The sequence below is a fragment of the Pygocentrus nattereri genome, chromosome 10 (assembly GCF_015220715.1).
Source record: "Pygocentrus nattereri isolate fPygNat1 chromosome 10, fPygNat1.pri, whole genome shotgun sequence".
In the NCBI taxonomy this organism is placed as follows: domain Eukaryota; kingdom Metazoa; phylum Chordata; class Actinopteri; order Characiformes; family Serrasalmidae; genus Pygocentrus; species Pygocentrus nattereri.
In genome coordinates this window covers 15,245,567-15,266,647 of record NC_051220.1, presented here as the reverse complement: position 1 = coordinate 15,266,647, position 21,081 = coordinate 15,245,567, and the positions used below count along the sequence as shown (strand labels likewise).

The window sequence follows — 21,081 nt, the reverse complement described above, 5'->3', positions numbered from 1 at the left end:
AAGGCTGAAGTAAGTAAGTCCCCTGAACTCCAGGCCAATGAATTTATCCAAGCCAAGCCTGTCAATTTATATCACAAATAACAGGGAAAAAAGTGATAAAAATCTATGTATGCTGGCATGCTTTATACACAGAATGTCACACTGGCAACAGATTTTAGTGAAAACATGCGTAAAAAGATTTTATCCAGATACGATCAGGACACATTAATGCAAATTGTAAGCAAGCTCATTGAGAAGCTATCATAGATAGCAAGATATCATATTTTGAGAATACATTTTAGACAGCCAGTTAGCAGTCTTGAGCAGACTAGAGCAGTCATGAATGCTAAGACCGTACAAATTGACAGCCTTGATGATTTAGGGGAAAATCATGTTAATTCATTCATAGGAAGGCATGTGATTCATCAGGCTGTTCAGATTTCCTGCTTGATTTTGCATCACATTGAGCAAGTGTCTTGCCCTTCACTCAAACAAACATGGTCGCTCTTACTTTCGCTGTTCTGCCATTATCTCTGATGGACAGAACAGTGTAAAACAGTCATGTAATTTATGGCAACATCATAATTCAGAGACAGCTTTTAATTTTATGTCTTTACTTAAAGATTTTTTTTACATCCAAAGTAAAGAATATCTTTCTTAAATATCTGGTAAAAGCTTCAGATGTCTTTTTGTAATCTAGAGACCTTTTGCTTGATGGTAACATAATTACCATTCTTGCAAAAGAACATTATCTCCGTGGCATAAACATGTAAACAAAAGTTACTTTCAAAGGTAATTACAGGGTTTCTGCATTAAAAGCCAGGAACCCAAATCCATGTTTTCTTTTCAAGTAATTTAATCTTGCTGTAGCGGGCACAGTATGCATGTACGAAGTATGTCCTGTGAATAACTTCCAGAGTCCAGTTTCAGTAAAAGGTTGATGCATTTTGAAAACATTCTACTTTCTGGAAGTAAGCTGATCTTAGCTAGTATGTGAGCAGTGTCATCACCCATCACAAGGCTAATATTGGTTGTTCCACCCACTGAGATTTTACAAACATAGTTCTCTTTGTTCAAGTTGGAGAAACTTACCATGAGAAAGCTTATGATGAAAAGCCAACATAGCAAGAATGATTGAGCTTACAGGAAACATTCAGTCAACGAGCCACCCCAGCAGTAAATTGTATAAGAACTTTACCTCTTTAAGACTTTACCTTATAAAACCTGGGTAATGTTTTAATGAGACGAGGACATAGGACACTGAATATTTAATCTAACATTCAGTTTTTATTTTGTTACATGGCACTTGCTTTAGGATTCTATATAGTCTTTTACTGTAAACAATCATAAAACATTTGTGATCTTATTGTACTGTGCTGTGATAGAGCTGTACGAGCTCTCGAGCACCGCAGAAGGTCCACACCTCTTATCCCTCAATTTTGACTGAGACAGTCAATGAACGCAGGTATAAAATATGTCCCTTTTATAATATAAAGCACACATGCCCTTTCCTTGAAATAGACTGACAAGGTGAAGCCAAGTGAAGGCTATGATCCCTACTTTCTCTCGTTAAATACCCCTCAGTGAGAGGAGTTAAAGAAGGATTTTTATAGCTGTAGACAGTTGAGACGTGGTAGTATGTGAGTTGTGATGGAGATTAGGAAAGGAAAAAAGATTTAAAGTGTCTTTGAATGGGGTTTAAAAAATGGGTGCTTGGCATGCTTGTATCAGCGCATCTGAAATGGTCCACTGCACAGATGATATCCAGGTAATAATGGGCCAGTGAATGAAAAACGGCCCATTGAGAAGAGGCGAAAGAAGGGTGACGCAAATCAGACAGACTCCAACTAGTTGACTAACATACCAGTAGAAGCCTGGTGCAGGCAAGACCTCTACAAATATACACAGCCCATCATACTTTGACATGAATAGGGTATGACAGCTAGTATTTCTCTAATTTCCTGCTACAAGAAAACAAGAAGAGGTGGTGGCAGTAGACAAAAGAATGAAAGCGCAAGAAAAACTTTAACTTGGTCTCTGCTGTTTCACATTAACGGAAAAAGTAGGGCGCAAAGAATGCATGCACCCATGCACCCATTATGCTGGTGGTTATATGATAAATTAAATCACACAGTGGACCCCTTGATAAAAGATGCCAGAGTATTAGAAATCTGTGTAGATGTGAAATTGAAGCCCAAACTTGGCTCACATCGACAACTTTGAGACCTGGCTGGACGTGACTGGTACTGCTAAACCCGACCTGAACCTGCTAACACATTCTAGCGAGAAATTAGAGGAAAATTAACACAGACATAGTTAGTTCTGCAGTGTTTCGCTTTGTTAGTAAGTGCTTTGTGTAGAAGAAAATGTTGTGCTGGGATAAACTGTTATCTTACACATTTGTAATTCACTAACAATTTTATCAGTATATTTTTGTGGAATTGCTGACTGTATGTGGCTGAGAATAGCATCTACTCTTATCTGAGCAGCTGTTAGGCCTGCTTTACTAAAGCTGCTCTCCATAGCTGCTACTTGGAGAAATGTTTAACACACTTCAGATATGCTTCATAAGCAAGAGGAAAGATCTGCTGTGACCTTTTAACCAACCTAAAACATAATCCGTGGTTTCATTAAGCGGCACATTCACTTACTCAAACTCTAGAGCTGTTCTTAATGCAGCTATAGACTGTAATGTTACGAGAGAGGGCGGCACGGTGGCATGGTGCCTCACAGCAAGGAGGGCCTGGGTTCGATTCCCCGGCTGGGTGACCAGGGTCCTTTCTGTTCTCCCCGTGTCTACGTGGGTTTCCTCCCACAGTCCAAAAGACATGCAGTCAGGCCAATTGGACATGCTAAATTGCCCCTAGGTGTAGGTGTGTGAGTGACTGTCTGTGTCTGTCTATCTGCCCTGCGATGGACTGGCGACCTGTCCAGGGTGTATCCTGCCTTCCGCCCGAAGACTGCTGATAGGCTCCAGCACCCCCCCGCGACCCTGATGGAGAAGCGGCTTAGAAAATGAATGGATGGATGTTACGAGAGAGAGAGGTTGATATTTTCTCAGGCCCCCTCAGGCTCGAGTTGGGGTCAACAAAGGCTACACTATATGGCCAAAAGTATGCAGACAAATGACCATTACACTTACTTGAGCTTGTAGGACATTACATTACAAAACCATGGACTTTAATATGACGTTGCATGTCCTCCATGGTTGTAACAGCCTCCACTCTTTTATGTGTGTTTTTTGTAATTTGTGGAACAGGAAAGGGCCTTGCCCAGACTGTTGCCAAAAATTTGGAAGCATATAATTGTCTCAAATTTCTGTATACCTCCACCAAACATTTACTGGCACTATGCATTCCAGTAGGTAACCCTTTCCTGACACTTTCCTAAGTGTCACAGGATTACCCTCTGTTCGTAGAACAAAACGCAATAAGTATTATTAATTATTATAAATACTCAATAAGTATTATGTGTCCACATAATATTTTGGCCACATATTGTATAGTAACACTGCAAATGGGGTGCGTTTCTTAAAGAGTAGCTACACCTTGAGGCATTAACAGCTGAAATGGACTGCTCTGTAATAATAAAATGTACCAGCCATGCTTAAAATGTGATAACATCTTTCTAAACTATAAAAATATCATTTTTATCATGGTCAGTTCCGCCATTGCAGCACACTCTGGTTGAACTTTGTACAGATGTACCAAGGCACGTCATGGTATGCAAATCAGTCACACAACTGCCTTCTGATGGCGCCCTACTTGTGCTCTGGTTAAAAATATGAAAGCATAGGACCCTGGAGTGAGCTGATAACCACACTCATGCACTAAGCTAAATACTCCCAGAACCACTACACATGGCTGCGATATGCCAGCTGTCTGTAACAACTGTAAATAACCCAGTTAATCTAAGATAATTTTGTAATAAAGATGTTGGACCAATTGAGAATTCACGCGAGTCTCCATGAAGCTACCAATGTTGCATCTGATTCATGTTTCCGTTCACAACTTGGACCCTTGGGCACGTGCACTAACTGAACAGACATCAACGACAAGCAACACTGGAACTACAGAGTGTAAAACAGTTCAGGAAAGGTTAAATGACCGACTGTGTCAACCATTCATCCGTACAACCTTTTCAAACTTTTTTCTGCTTTCTGTAGTTCCATTCTTGCTTGCCGTTGATTTCTGTTCAGTTAGTTCGCAACTGAGCAGTCGATTTATTAAGGGGAACATGAATTTGAGAGGGAACTGAATAGGATGTAAAACTGGTAAGTGCTATGAACAGCTTGCAGAGCAGAAGAAGCCACTGCAGCAAACCCTGGCTGACCAGTGATGTGGTCATTTGATGTCAAACTGAATGAAACTTCAAAGAAAACCACTTAATTAATTTGGAATTCAGTGCATTTAAGTTATATTGAATATGGATCTGCTGAACAGATAATTATAAGCTGGCTGTCACGCTTTTATGGAATTGTACCATTTGGATGCCTCTACTGCTCGCTGTTTTTATTTTTCTGGCACTGTGGCTATGTTTACATGCAAAGATTTTTGACAATCTGATTGAATACATTCTGATTACAGATTTAGACTGGGGTGTTTATATGCCCAATCTACTTAACAGTCTGATGGAAACTTTCTGTTTACATGCACACTACAAGTAATCCAATCCAAAATTACACGCATGCGTAGAGTACAACTTAGAGTAACAGCGAGCATCATGTGAGGTCCCAGTCAGAGTGAGACGGGTTTCCAGCTGGTGCTCTTGTGCTTTAAAATTATGGCAGAAGCAGCAAGAGGAAGACATCATATTCTGAGAAACATAAGCCGGACGTTAGTCCCCTCGCTGTCTTTTAAAGTCCAAAGCTTAAACTTTGTCTCCTCTGAAGACCAGTTTCTGCTCCTGCCATGATGAACTTACAGTGTAATTGGATACAGGCATTTACACAATAACAGACATTCAGATTCAGATTCAGATAAAGGAATCTGAATCTGAATCCGAATGTCTGTTATTCTTCTATTTAATACATTATTTACAGGATTGCCCCCTTGTTCATTCGGACAGAAATTGTATTCTGAATGGACTCAATCGGAGTAGTCTATTCCGATTGAGGTGCATACGTATTCTATTCCGATTGAGCTATAATTTGGATTATTAATGGATTATTAGGCTGCATGTAAATGTGGCTTGTGTTAACTCTTCCTCAGCTTGTGTCAGTGGCTCATACTGTTAAGGCTCAAGACGCACTGCCTGATCTGAAACACCTTCCCTTATTGAAGATGGGAGTGGTAGTAGAGAAAAATCGTCAACCTTGTAAGACCTCTCAGTTGCAAAAGTGATTCTGTCATTCTCCATATTTTCTGGTACCTCACATACGCTAGCTCTAAGAACACAGCAGCACAGCCCACCCGGTTTCCCTTGCAGCCCCACCTCGAAACCTGTCAGTGTGCCCCAGTCTGGAGTCAGACATTGCTGATGTTCATATGATCAGTTAAACATTAAAGTATACTTCAAATGTAAATGATGTTTTGAAGCTAATCAATGACTAAGAATCTAGGCACATTTTATCAGAGTAAATTGGGAAGGTCTTATGCTATAAAATCACCCATGCTCAGATGATTTGTTTTTTTTTTCTGAGGTCGCTTGTCAGTTCTAGCGAATGTTTGTGCAGTTCATTTTGTTAGAGGGCTGGCACAACAGGCTTTGAAAAGTTCCCTTTAACATTTGACTACAAATCAAGTCCTAAATCTAATACAGAGCTCAAACAGAATAGTGTTCATTGTGTTTCAAGATATTTAACACATTAAATATCAAACCTGAATATTTGTGTGCTGTTATGCCCGTACTAAAGGTCGATCTTTTGATGACTATAAACCATTAATATGTATTTAGGTTTTTCATTTGAGTTAGCCAGTCTCATACAGTATTTCATGACAGTAACACCAACAATAAGGTAAAAGATGTATGTTTTTTTTTCTGACTCCTGTGACATCTGCCACTGTCTCCTTTACAAGCCCAGCACTTTTGAATGTCTTAACAAGCTAGAAGGACAGCACTGAAGTCTCATCAATGCTGCCTATTGCAAGACATTGACAAGACAAGACACATTTCTGGAGCAGATTTATGGTGTTACTGTGCAGTATTTCAGCAGATGCACTTTCTCAATTACAGAGACAAAAATAGGCCATGCTAAAGAGCTGGCTCAGCTAAGTGATATTCACCTACATGATGTTAAAATCATAGTTCAGCAAAATCTCTAATTTACACAGTTTTACTCCAGCAGCCAAGATCAGCTGTAACAGCTGTAACTGCTTTGGTGTGAGATAGTATATGAACATTGTTTTTTATATATATATATAAATATATACACTTTACTATTACTCCCACTATCCAACAGGAGATCTCATTTGACTAGATCTGCCTAGATACCACTGAATGGCAGCAATGTTTTAGTTACCAGAAATCATTAGGCCTTCTCTGAAGCACTACAAGGCCTGCGGGTTCACCACTGCCAATTACATTCTATTACATTCTAGAGAATGTGAATGAGAAATCAGTACAGGCTTGTTTCCCTGTTTCAGTGGCAAAAGTATGACAAAACCTTGTTAAAAAGTAAAGGCACTAGCTGCAACTTTTATGATTAAATTGATTTTGTTGTTTGGTTTAGTGACCTGTTAAGAAACTAAAAGCTGGAAGTCTTGAGCTTGCTTTGTGGTGTACCCCTCCGGTGAACCTTCAGTAACTTCATAAACCCACCAAGCCTTTGCTCCTTGGTTTTCTCTGTGCTTTCAGCAGAGTCATTTCACAGACAGCGAGTGGGCCAGAGAAAGTGCAGGCCAGCTCTGCTTTATGACAGACTGAGGAGGCTGCAGACTATTAATAGTGCTGCGTATGTACACTTGCCGCCTGCCTTTGACGTGCTGTTCTGAGCATCACATCACAACTCCCATCAGTGGCCTGGCTCACACTCTTTGTGGCTCTGATCCACTCACTGCTGGCAAAGCAAGCTGGCAACCTTCAAGATTCTTAGAGGGAGCGCTCAGATGAAGATGTGTGCTGAAGATCTCTTCATGTAGCACTTTACATTACAACAACTTAATAACTGTTTAATCATACATTTGCATGTTTGTATTAACAGCATTATTTCCAAATTATGTCCACCAATTTTTCAGAAAGCTAATGGATGACTATGCAAGTGTTCCATAAGCCATGTGACTTGAATTTCAGATTATTAAAGTAATAGAAATGTATTAGAAATGTATTTAAACTGCAGTGTTAGTCTTGGACCAGTTCACTCTTTTTATTTAGACAATTAAGTTATGATGTTTGAGCTTGACTAAGCCTAGTTAATGAGGTTGTTTTTCCTGGAAGTGTTCCTGGATGATCAAGTTGCTAAAACTTTGAAACAGGAATATTGCACATATGAACATTGTAGTTCTGCATTAATAATCCTAACCCTGCATTATGTTAATACGGTATTGTGCAGAAATCAGAGAACACTGTTTGTTTATTTAATTTCTAATCAAAATGACCATTATATTCAAGGTATTTTTTCAGGAGATATTTTCTAAAAAAAATAAATAAATAAATAGATACAAGGTAATTGCATAAGGAAGGAGAAAATCAAAAGAAAATAAGTGGAAAAAATTATCAAAAAATATTGAGAATATGAGACTCCTTACCACCATGCAAGACCTAAGAGACCCTGAAAACTTTCACCATCAAATAAACAGTACTTAAAGCTTTCATCTTTGAGAGAAAGGAGACAATCAATCTGCACTCTTACTTCAGATATGAAAAAATCCACAGGTGTTTCTGTCGATTTTCCCACTGTAATAAGACAACATTATGGGTGAGAAAGGACATGTAGCTGTCAAGAAGCTTTTCTTGGGAAAATTAAATTGACAGTAAAGAATATAAACAAAGAAACTGCTGATTTTCTTAAAACAATGGACTGACTTCCCCAGAGTCCAGACTTTAACATCATTAAATGGTGCTGAGGCGACAGAGTACCAGATGCTTGCGGATAAGAAGATATGAGGTTTTAATATCCAGAAAGGGCACATCACAAATTGAAGTTGAGTCCAGGCAAAAATAGTCAAGCACAGGTCAGATCCAAGAAGGGAGAATACAAAAGGGTCAGGCAGAAATCTAAATCGGGGAAATGCACGAAAACAGGTTGATACACGGAAAAGGCAAACAAAACAGAAGTAGAACGCTCAGTGATTGCATAGATACAATACTTCACAATGTTAGAAAGTTCAGCCTGAGTTTATATACACTCTAGTGCCTCATCATTTTAACTAGGCACAGGTGCGAACCGTCAATAGTCTGGGGATTGCGATCTCTGATAGGACCGCTGTGGCATCATGTGATCCTGTGTAGAATTCTGGAGGTTGGAGTCTGCCAAGCTAGAGTCTGAATCTCCTTGCTCTATCATGTGATCTCCCAGAGCTTTCTGGGAGATTGAGTCCCGTCTTTCGTCCGAGACGGTCGAAGGCATGACGTAAATGTGTTTTGGATTACTTGGATCTTGGGTCATGTGTGATAGTGTTCTATTTCTGATCCTATCCCTTCTCTTTCAGTATGTACTTTATTCGCACACATTACGTCATAATGAAGTATTCTGAAGTATTCTTAAAGTATGCATAATTATGTACAACATCAGCAAAAAAACTGTTAACACAGTCTGTGGGAATATTCAGTTTTATTTTCATAATTGAAACCAGGTTGGAAGAGGGAATAGTAAGCAGTCCAGCTGTAGAAGATCAGAGCGTGCTCGGAGAGTAAAATTTTGATTCATACTTAAATAGTAATGTAAATAATGGTAATGCGTAAACGTTTGTAGTAGTTAGTAAAAATAACAAAAAAAAATGAAACATAACCAAAAAAGACATTTATGGTGGTTTTCAAAGACCAAGCACCTTCAGGTAGCGTTTGCATTTTCAGTACCTTGTCTTTTCTCAAGCACTAACATTTGAATCTCGCTGTGTGTGGTAGAATTACCCAAAAAATTTACATGCTGTTCATGGATGTTTATTTGTGCTTTGACATCCGACAGTGGGTCTTTTTCTTTGATCTATCCTTCATCTGTGTTCTTAGTGGGAAGTGGCCCAGCTGGTGCAGCGGCTCTATTTGGCAAGAGCTTGTCATTTCAGTGTTTTGTTGTATTCTGAATAATTCAGTATCACAGTACCAGTGATGGTCAACTACTGAATATGTATATAGAAAATCTAGAAAATGAAGGAAGTCTGCTGCACATGCATCTGCCTTTAACCAGCATAGAAATGTATATTCTACAGCACTAAGGTTGCTAATATATACACAGTACATTTCTGAAAGTTTTAATATCAAACTGCAGCTATATGTTTGGGCTGGGAGCAAAAATTCTACAAAGTAGTGTCAAGCTGAGAAATAATAATGCATGGAGGGCCACCTATCAGTTGGCAACAGGATTTGGAAACTGAATTGCAATCTACAATGCATACAGTGAGAGTGAATAAATACACTCTTACTTTCCATTTATTTATATTCCAAGTTATATTCCAAAAGTTTTTCTTTCATCTTTACAGGTCTGGTAATACTTTTCTGTAATTTTAGAAAATGGCTGATGAATGTGACAGTGTCCTTTTGCAGCCCATTGCTTTACTACTAGTTGTAACTCCATTGTTGCATGCTGTTGCCTTATGGCAACAAAATGCAACATGCTCTCCAAATCAGTTTATTAATTTGTATTAATTATGTCATTTACAGTTTTCAAGAAAAATTCAACAGGTTAGGTTATGCTTCCAAATGTCAGCTCCCACGTATTTTTGAATCTAGCTACAGAGCTTTTCACATCATCTATGACAGTGTTTCTCAAGCCTGGTCCTGGAAGCCCACTGTCCTGCTTTAACATACCCACTTTAGCCCAAAAGCAAAGCTGTTAATGAGCTGATTACTTGGATCAGGTGTGTTGGTAGCAGGAAAAACATTTAAAAATATGCAGAGCAGTGGGCCTCCAGAACCAGGGTTGACGAACACTAATCTAACAGACATTCATATTGACTAGAATTGTGCTGAGTGAGGAGCTGAGCAGGAGGCCAGTTGTGCTCTTTTGGACATTGATGGCTGTGACATCACTGGGGATCAAACTTGTGATCTCCCATTGATGGGGCCATTATTGTTTAAAGCTTAGCTTTTAATGTATGTAATGCTATTGGTGGACTAACAGCATGGCAAAATTTGGTGCTTTTTTGGTTTTTGCTTGTTTTTTGCTGAGATCAGTGTTCTGCTAGTGGTGGCATGAGTAGATGTGGTCTAATAGTGAAAGTGAGTGGGCTACGACAACAACCCACACAGGGAAGATTGGGGTTTAAGAGGATAAGAGACTCCGTTAAGCCTGTTTCGCACATGAACTTTTACCAAGGATTTCAAAGGTTATTAAATGGGAAGAGATTAAGTGTAAACACAAGCCAAGGTTGAAGTCCTGGAAAAGCTGATGTGGCAGTTTACCTTCATGAGGCATAAAATATCTGGGAAATTACCAGGAAGGCTCATGTGTGAAGAGAATCCAGTGCATTACCTGGAAATAAAAAAGACATTAAGATTACAGTTGGCAAATCTGATCTTTTTTTTTTTTTACAGTCAAGTTTTTTGTTTCATTTTGCAGGTGAAAACATCACAAGAGTGTTTTTTGTATATGATTCATAGAGAGCCAGGGCAAAAACCTACCCTGCATGCATGCATGGCTGCTTCAGTGCAAAAGTGGCACAGCATACTCAGCAAAGCAGAACGTTTTTACTTTTTTACAAGAGGAAAAAAGTCCTGAGAGTTTATTTTTGTACATGAATCAGACATGAAGGAGCTTTTGGCTATTCATGCTGAGAATGTCAACTCTTGTTTGCTTGAATTTTCATGGCATGTATGAATGTGGGCATCCCGGTAAAATCCATATAAGGGCAGCAGGTGTGAATGAAGCAAAACCCAAACATTACCATTATGAAATTATCCTGATAATTTTCCAGAGTGTGAAAGGGGCTTTACATGCATAAATGTCCGTGGTCTTTTTTAATGTTTCATTGTTCATTTGACAATTCCTTTTTGCTTCAAGAAATTAAACCTCATTAGACAAAATAAGGAAAGTCAAAGTAATGTTACATTGCCATGTCTTATTGCAGTACTTAGCAAATAACAAATCTTCAGCAATAACAATAAAATCGCACTGTGACTTTGTGATATCATCTCATAGGGCCTTTAGTGATTCCCATCCCTACTATGTATGTGTACTCATCTGTTGCACTGAATCATAACCGTTAAGTTGCTAATGGATTGTGGATGTTTTGCTCTGTTTTCTTGTGTTCAATTTTCACTTGAGAAAATAAGAACTCTTATTTGTGCTCCATCATCCGCAGCTTACCCAAACACACAGGCGCACAGCGCCACCGCTTCTTTTCTTTCACCTCGCCTCCTCTCATGGCTAACGGAGAAAGCCAGCGTATCTAAGCCTCTGAATTCCAATGCACCGTTATTCCTAACCAACAGCCGATATGCATGTAAACAAATCCTCCCACCCTTCGTCTTCAGCAAGGCATGAAATGGATTTCATTCTTCCAATTTCAAAGGTTATGACTCTTTTAGGCTCCAGACAGAGTTGCCCTCCGATGTTCCCTCCTCCCGGCACGCTGTGATGAAGAGAGCAAGGACCACACAGAAGCAAATCTGCCCCTTTTCATGTTGAACAGCTGAAATGCCTGTAATTAGTCATAGAGAGAGGTGTTAATGGTTGGGGTGGACTGAAGGTTGGCGGCTGTGAGGGAAGACGTGTTATCCCTCCACTCTTGCCAGAAGAGAGCTGTTTAGCTGGGCTCTGGGCTCGAGCTGAGCTGCTCCCTTCTCTCTGGGTTTGCAGCGTTGGGGATGATGAAGAGGGGTTTTGTTGTAATGTAGGTCACCCACACAGGAAGTCTCACTCAGGGCTCAGAAGGCCAAGCCAGGCCTGAATAGGCAATTTGCTCCACTTGTCTGACTGGTTGGCGTACACGTACACAAAGTTACACACTCTCTCTCTTTTTGTCTTTCTAGCTCAACCTCTCTTTCACTCTGTCTGTTGCTGTCTCTGTCACTGTCTCATGCTTGCTCTTCTCCCCCTCTCCATCTCTATCTCTCTCACATTCTCTTTCTCTCTCTCTCTCTGTCCGTCTCTCTCTCTCTCCGTCTCTCTCCGTCCTGTGCTGAAAAATAATTCTCTGTTTGAGGTTTAGTTTTCCACTCATTCTGCTAATGATTTATCATTATCCACACATGCACTAACTATGAATTAAAACATGAAAGCAGCACTATGTGTGTCAGAAGTAGAGCTCTGCATTCTGACTAATTGACTAATGTTCAGTTGAAGCATCTGTAAAAGTTAAGTGTTCAGTAAACTGTGAGAAAAGGAAAGAATAACAACCTAAAAAATATTATCATATAGGGCCGTAGACTTAATTTAAGTTATTGAACTGGTGTGAGGTGTCTAAAAATTCAGTAGCACAAACAGTTAGCAGCACAGAGAGGAACACATTTGAAAACTTGTATTATTCAAAGGTAGCAAGGCAAAATCAGCACAGTTTTGTGTTGGATGAGTACAGAAGGCTACTTTACCTCTTCCCATGAGCTAAGGAGCTAACAGGGAAAAATCACAGAAGACTACTAGAGTAGTTAACCTTGTTAGTGATACAGTCATGCTGACTTCATCTCATCTTAAACAAACCATCCTTGGCAGTGCACTCATGTTAAGGCACTTCATAGTGGCTAAGTGTCATATTCAGAATCTCACAAAAGTGAGTACACCTCTCACATTTCTGCAAACATTTTCTTACATCTTTACATGGGACAACATTATAGAAATGAAACTTGGATATAACTTAAAGTAGTCAGTGTAGGGAGACATACTTGGCCAGTCACCTTTACCTTCAGTAAGGCAGTTGTCATCTTGGAGGTGTGTATGGGGTTGTTATGTTTCTGAAGGGAGGGGATCATGCTCTGCTTCAGAATGTCACAGTACATGCTGGAATTCATGTTACCCTTAATGAACCATACCTCCCCTGTGCCAGCAGCACTCATGCAGCTCCAGACCATGATGCTTCCACCACCATGCTTGACCGTAGGCCAGAGACAGTTGTCTTGGTACTCCTCACCAGGGCATCACCACACATGCTGGACACCATCTGAGCCAAACAAGTTTATCTTGGTCTCATCAGACCACAAGACATGGTTCCAGTAACCCATGTTCTTGGACTGCTTGTCTTCAGCAAATTGTTCGCGGGCTTTCTTGTGCGTCAGCTTCAGAAGAGGGTTCTCTTTGGGATGACGGCCATGCAGACTGAGTTGATGCATTGTGCGGCGTGTGGTCTGAGTACTAACAGGCTGACCTCCCACTTTAAACTCTGCAGCAATGCTGGCAGAGTTCTTTGTCATGAGATGCCTTGTTGAATATCCAGTGGCCAGTATGAGCGAATTGCTCTCCATTCACATCTGGAACCTTGTATCTGTAATGTGGAGTGAGGAGGCAGACGCATGTGCTGAGAAGTGACTTCTCATGGGCAAATCCAGGGTCATGGTCAAAACAGTCCAGGGTCATAGAGCCAACACAGATAGAACAATATACAGACATGACAAACAATAAACAGGTTCAAATGGTTCAAACAGATCAAACAAACAGCACGATCAAACACCACAGACAAGAAACCAAAACCAAGGACAAAACCAAACTAGACAAGCCGGAACAGGAACGAAAATGGGCACAGACAGAAGCCAGAACAGGAACGAAAACGGGCACAGAGGCAGAAACAGGCACAGGAGCGGGAACACAGGAACAAGAAACAGAAGACAAGGGCACAGACACTGAAACAGGAGACAAAACAGGAACAGAGAGACAAGAACGCGGAACAGGAGCAGACACAGACAGAGAACAAGGAACAGCGGTCGGAGCAGGAACAGACGCCGAATGAAAGATGAACGGAAGAACAACAGGACGAGGGAAACGAGAACGAACCACAGACCACGCAAAAGACAGGGGAACAGGAACCAAGACAGAAACAGGCACACAAACAGAAACTGGGACAGAAACAAAAGGAGACACAGGAATGGGAAATACCACAGGAACCGGGCCTGCTACGACGTCCACAGAGACTGGTGGTGGGTCCGGAGGCGCGGCGACCGGCGGTGGGTCCGGAGGCGCACAGGATCAGGCACAGGATCAGGCTCTCGGGGTGGGGACAGCTGCTCCAACCTGGATGAACAAACAGACATGGGACCCACTTGGCTGTTCCCAAGGCTCACTCGAGCTATAGGCAGCTCGCAGTGGTGCTTGCAAACGAGCCGAGTACCACAGTAAGGGTTATCTGAATGTTCCATCCGTCTAGCCCCATTTTGCAATGCAGGTTGCTCCTCCCTGCAGTATTGTTCAAGATGGGGAGACCCAAGGCGCTTACCTGAGCTCTCGTCATCCACCTCGAAGATGGGATGGTCCTCCGCCATCTTACAGGACTGACGAGACGCTCATGTTCCCTCAGCGCCAGGGGATTTGCTCTCACTGGCGGGGCGGCATTGGGACGTGGGTAACTCGGGCTGTGTGGAAAAAATTTTTTCGTCCCAGTGGAACTGCCACAAGCCAGTGTGTTGCTTACTCGTTGCGTCTATAGGTGGCTGGTCTTTCTGTAACGTGGAGCAAGGAGGCGGATGCACGTGCTGAGATTTGCCCATGAGACTTTTATCATGGGCAATTCCAGGGTCATGGTCAAAACAGTCCAGGGTCATGGATAGAACGATATACAGACATGATGACAAACTATGAACAGGTTCAAACAGATCAAACACCAACAACAGAGACAAAGATCAGCACAAAGACCAGCCAACACAAGGGCCAAACACAGGGCTTAAATACACAGGGAAAACAAGGGACAGGTGGAAAACAGGTGGAGACAATCAGGGGCGGAGTCATGAAATGAGGGGGCTAAACCAAAAAAACAACGCACATGGGCTAAACCAAAACATGAACAACTGGACAGGACTGGGAGAGGCCGATCGTGACAGTAACTCTAACGAGTCACATGACACCAGGGAGGGACAATGACACAATTGGGCATAATTTGGACATGTTCACTGTGAGGTGTACTCCCTTGTGTTGCCAGCTATTTAGACATTAATGTTCCGCGACCCTGACGGAGAAGCGGCTTAGAAAATGGATGGATGGATGGATGGCTGTATGTTGAGTTATTTTCAGAGGACAGTAAATTCATACTGCTATACAAGCTGTACACTGACCACTTTAAGTTAATCCAAGTTTCATTTCGATAGTGTTGTCTCATGAAAAGATATAATATAATATTTGCAGACATGTGAGGGGTGTACTCACTTTTGTGAGATACTATACATACTTTGTAAATATGAGCAAAACTAAGCTGGTAGTCTGTGTAATCTTTGCCTCTTCTCGTAATGCAACATAACTAATACCATATTATTGTTTTCATTATTTTAATGTTGCCAATAATAGTTAACAGAATAGTTATAGAGTACTTGAGTACCTATGCACATCCCTAGTCAGAGGTATAAGAAAATTCTCTAAGCAATTCCATGTGAGTTGCTCTGTAGTTAAGACCGCCCAGATAACACTCAGCACATATTTTTTGCACATCACATTGCTCACACTTTCTTCATAAAGGGATCTAATACAATATTCAGCAGTTTTATTATCAATAAATACAATCATATTTCCCATTATTGTTCTGTGCAATTCTAAACAAAAAAGGATATTCAGGCAATGATTAGGAAGTAAATGTTTAAAGTGCTCTTTGAACCTCAAAGCATGTCAAAACTGTGAAGTTATAAATAAAGGTGGGTAAACACTATAAATAGTATAGCTTTTTTGAGTAGACATATGCTAATACTGTTTTTTTTAAAGTAGACCAGTAAAGGTTTTTACTTGGTATTTCTAAACAAATACACATTGTCCTTCTGTTCCACTGCAGGAGCTATGAACTGTATGACTTGGACTAGTGGCTGGTGCTGCCAGTCAGGGTATTGCAAATTGAAGTGTGCTTCTGTAATGGCGTACATCTAATAAAAACCACATATTTGCTTTACAGTGCTTTTTACATGCATGCATACATTTAAAATAATCATTTTTGTATACCTCATACTCACTGGCACAGATTTGAACAGAAAGACTCACTCATACTTTGGCTCTGCTGCAGTGGTGAGGGAGTTTCCTTGCTCAGTTACATTCAGGATGACCAGTTCACACCTGTCACTTCTGGCTACCCTGGAGCTCTGACTGATTTCTTGCCTTCAATAGAGGACTTGAAGCCAGATGTATAGCTTTATTATACAGTACAGTAGTGTACAGCCAGGAACTTGCTGGTTGTCTGTTAAATGACTGTTGTATTGTCACAGCGATGACTTAATAACAGACTATGCAAACATATTAGAAACTGTTCATAAATGTGTAATTTTGGGGAGATTTTTTTACCCACACACACACACACACACACATCTTCTAAGCCGCTTGGAGCCTATCCCAGCTGTCATTGGGCGGAAGGCAGGATACACCCTGGACAGGTCGTCAGTCCATCGCAGGGCAGACAGACAGACATGCACCTTCACACACACTCATACCTAGGGGCAATTTAGCAAGTCCAATTGGCCTGACTGCATGTATTTGGACTGTGGGAGGAAACTGGAGTACCTGGAGGAAACCCACGCAGACACGGGGAGAAGATGCAAACTCCACACAGAAAGGACCCTGGTCACCTGGCGATTGTTTTACTCAGTTTCCCCCAAACATATTAATTTCCTTTTCTACCCACTAGTTAGGACTCCTTCTGTCACACCATGCTACCAAACTGGCAGGGTGAGGGCTAGCATGATTTTTTTTTTTTTAGAATCATATGCAGCAAGCCATTGTGTCTTCTTGAATTGTGGCTAACACAACATCAAGCTCAATGTACTTAGGGGAGAATATAATGCTGTTACTTTAGGGAACCTAAAGTAGGGGCCTGCATTGTCTAGTAATGGGGGAAAGGGAGGGCCATTCTACACACTGGGAGAGAGCAGGCTCAGTTTTGCTGTCCTGAACTTGCAATCTCCTGACAGTAGGACCAGTACCTGGACCAGGGGTCCTGGGAGGCCCATATCCAGCATAGTTTGCTGAGCTCAATGCTTATACACACCTGATTTAACTCCTCTGTTGCCTCCTTACTTAGACATTTGCACCACATGGGAATGTGGTACTGATTTCAGGACTGTATCTGCTAAAAAGTGATAAAAATATAGAGATCTTCACTTGTTAATGATTTGAGCATAGCAAAAACTAAATCATGCTTGTTTTAGAGTGGCCTTTGTATTTTTCTATTTTTATTTAAATCTTTTTTCAAAACCTGCAGTGGCAGAACTGTTTAAGTTCGTTAATAGTATTTTCATTTCAGCGCAGTTCTGAGTCCCAAAGCAGCCCGGAATAGTTTTTTTTTAAAAAACTTAATTTTAATGTTTTTATCAACTATTTTATCCCGTTCAGTGCATTTTCCAGCATAAATATCTCAACTCATGACTGTGGATGTGACAGTTGGTTACCATGCCACATATCAACAGTTTGTTTAGTTGCCACTTTTCAGTTTAATTTGCATAAAGTTTGTTGAGAATGAGAGAGCAGAGAGAGGATGTGCATCAGCAGTCTGATCTAAGTTATATGTATTTATTATAGTGCAGCATGACACATTCTGTTTGATACAGAGTATAAAAAAGCTTCAAAAGGAAAATAGGATAGCACAATATCATAGTTAAAAAATTCAGCACCCCTAATTTAAAACACCTTTCTGTGTCCCTGTTAATCATGCAGAATTTTTAACAAATCTGTAGAATTAAATGTACACTTCTGTGAGATTGGTTAACCTAACACTGCTAGCACTAATGTATCAGTTTACTGTGTTTAAGTATTATATATTAAAATCAGGCATTAAGACCATTTTTTCCTTCTCAGCGGTTAACCAGAAATCCAGACATTGATATTAAATGATAATAAAATATGAAAAATAACTGCAATTACTAATTACTAAAAATGCAAAAATGATTTTCCCATTCATATCATATTAATTTCCAAATAATATTTAATTAATAATGTTGACAGTGTCCAAATAATAGTGTTAAAATGTATGGAACATGTTCACAGTTATATAACAGAGACTTTATAAAGATACAACAGATGAACTCCCTCACTGCGACCACTGCTGACCATCCTTTCGACATGAAGCTCTTAATCAGTGTGTGTAACCTCCTGCCTTTCCTTTCTCCCTCAGATACGATGGACCAAGACAGCAGGCAGTGCTTCTGACCGCTTCCAGGACTCCAGTGTATTTAACGAGACTCTTCGCATATCTCGCATCCAGAGGCACCAGGGAGGCCGCTACTACTGCAAGGCAGAGAACGGCCTCGGCTCCCCCGCCATCAAGTCCATCAGAGTGGATGTCTACTGTGAGTTAACAAGGCCTACCTACTCCTTGTCAGCCCTGACCACACAAACACTCTCGATATGCTGTCCCTCACCTGTAAACCACTCCTCCAAAGAGAGTACTAGTCCTGCGCTAGCTTCTCTGTGGACTGACGAGGCTTTCTCCTCACCTTTTTGTGGGCCTGCTCTCTGTTAAGGTGCATTGTTGAATTGAGGATAATGAGACAGAATGACTCAGAGCCAGAACGCAGCTCAAAGGATCGGTGTCATTATGTAGATGCATCGTCATTAAGTTAAACTTTAGGAATTGCATCTCAGAGCAAAAGATGCTGAAAGCACATCCAGTACAGTCATAATATCACACAGTGTTCTAGGACAACTGTCATACCAATTTTATGACAGAAATTTAATTGCTCTCTGCATTAACATGAAAAAAGAAAAAAAATAAGCTTTACATAAAGTGAATATATTACCAATGGTTTAATGATTTCATCATTGAGATTGAGATCATACACAGAGTTTCCATATTTGCAAGTTTGAAATCTCAGAACATTTTCCAAACCTAAGCATGATTTCAGAGACTTTTAGCTTGGGAATATCACAAAATAACACAACTTATTAGTATAAATCTGCTTCAAAACATCATTGCTGTCAGTCAAAATAACATTTGCAGGGTGTGACCTCAAATGCAGTCATTCAGAAGTTTGTAATTACTTGCAGAATTAACAGTTTTACAGTGGTTAATATTATAATATTAACTAGATTTGTTATTTTGTATACAATATTTTGTATATATAATAACTTACACAGAGTTGATTTAAATATTACAAGCAGTTCACCAAAAGGTATTTTTTAGTGTTTTTTTATTTTTTTTGTGTTAATGTTATCCTTAGGAATTGTGATGAATTCTGGATATTAATTCCATTATAGCTTAATTGTTGATTTTATACAGTAGACCTGATTTTTTAAGAAGAAAAGAATGAATCTGGTCCAGTCCTAGCCTGAAATAGAACACTCTCACATTGTGTTATGTGATGTTAGCTGAATATTATTTTCGGTGGGGTAGTATTGTGTTTCAGCATGATAGCCTACTTTTAGATTGTCTTAAACGAAGTGCTTCAATTTAAAATAGCTCATTTAAAAATTGAAGTTGTTTTTAAAGAATTGAATATTGAAAATATTGCATCCATACAGACCAACACTCAAAGTACCACTCTTATGAATCTCCAAAAGCTACTGAAGTACTAAAATCAGTCTATGTATTTTTTCTACTTAGCGCTCCTTCGTGTCACTAAAACTACATCTGCCAACAGTTTATACTCTAAACCATGTCATAGTATCACTTGTGATTAAATAATTTGAAAGCATTCTAAAATCAAACCACATTTCCAATTCCAATTGACACACATGCCCAGTGTTTCAGAGCTAATTTAGCAATCTTCCAGGTAAATATTTTAGCTCTGATGTTTTTTTAGCTTGGCATGTTACAATATATTTATACACTTGTGTCTAGTCAAATTGCCTTTATATTATTGACAACATTGATTCCAGACATTTGAGTGGTAGAATGTAGATAATACGTAGATGATCAAACAGATCAGAATTTTTAAACTGGGAAGAGAACACAATGGCCCTGTAAATCAATACTCTCTCTGATTAAATCACACTTGAAATCAGTAATGATGGCAAAACTTAGACTCTAATGGATCATTAGACGCATATCTCACTAATGCTTGTCCAGTGCATTTTCTAAACTGGCCCTAATTGGACATTTCTAAAATTACCCACCATAAAAGCATTCCTTTGTGCAAAACTGCTGTCTGCCAGAATGAGGTTTGGTTGTACTTCCACACATCATCATTTTGACTGCATGTAAGCTTTTAGCTCTGTGAGGCAGTATTAATTTTACCTGCTGCACAGTCTCATCATTGTGCTTAATGACAGTGTTAGACTGTAACTGACAGCGGGGAATTTGTCGAGCTGCAGGTAAGTGGACATAATTGAAATGAAAGGCTTGTCTTTGAAAAGGCAACAAACGGGATAATACCGAGAATGAAAACAGGGAATATGCCCAGAAAGCACTTTTTTCTGTTCATGTTGCTTTAAAACTTAAAGGATACTTTTATCGGAAACTATAAAATACTTTAACAGGAAAATTCCATAGGCCTAGCATAGAGTACTGTGCAAAACTGTGTTAGCTCATCCATTTCCAAAGCTTTTCTCAAGGAAATCCAGTATTTATTGTTATCTTCCAATACCTCCTTTAACTAATCAGTCTATCATTAAATTGGATCAGGTGCTTCTAATGGAATTTAACAATTCTATGCAGTGGCTTAAGGGCACTGAGAAGTCAGGAACCAAGCTCTATTCATGCTTCCACTGTGTGAAGACAGCTCTGTAAGAAGAAAATGCTATGAGTCTGAAAGACTATGTAGACAAAAAGATAAGAGAATTGCAAGCAAAGAACCTGCCATTGTTCTCAGAATGATGATAACGACCAGAATCACTGAATGTTTTTGGGATTACTGAGAGAGTTAGAAGCAGAAAATGCAACCAACTTCACACAAAGCACACTTAATACTTTAAAAAAAATTGGGGTGATCCAAAAAGATTAATCCAATTTCAAAGCGGCATAT

General features: G+C 39.9%; 1 protein-coding gene across 4 annotated transcripts in view; it reads left to right on the top strand.

Annotated features, from left to right (window-relative positions):
• mdga2a (MAM domain containing glycosylphosphatidylinositol anchor 2a) overlaps positions 1-21,081 on the top strand; it is a 223,814-nt gene that overhangs the window by 68,655 nt on the left and 134,078 nt on the right. For all 4 annotated transcript variants that reach the window (XM_037542047.1, XM_017713808.2, XM_037542048.1 and 1 more), the window contains exon 3: positions 18,294-18,468. In XM_037542047.1, coding sequence (XP_037397944.1) covers positions 18,294-18,468 — 175 coding nt within the window. The remainder of the gene's footprint in view (positions 1-18,293; positions 18,469-21,081) is intronic.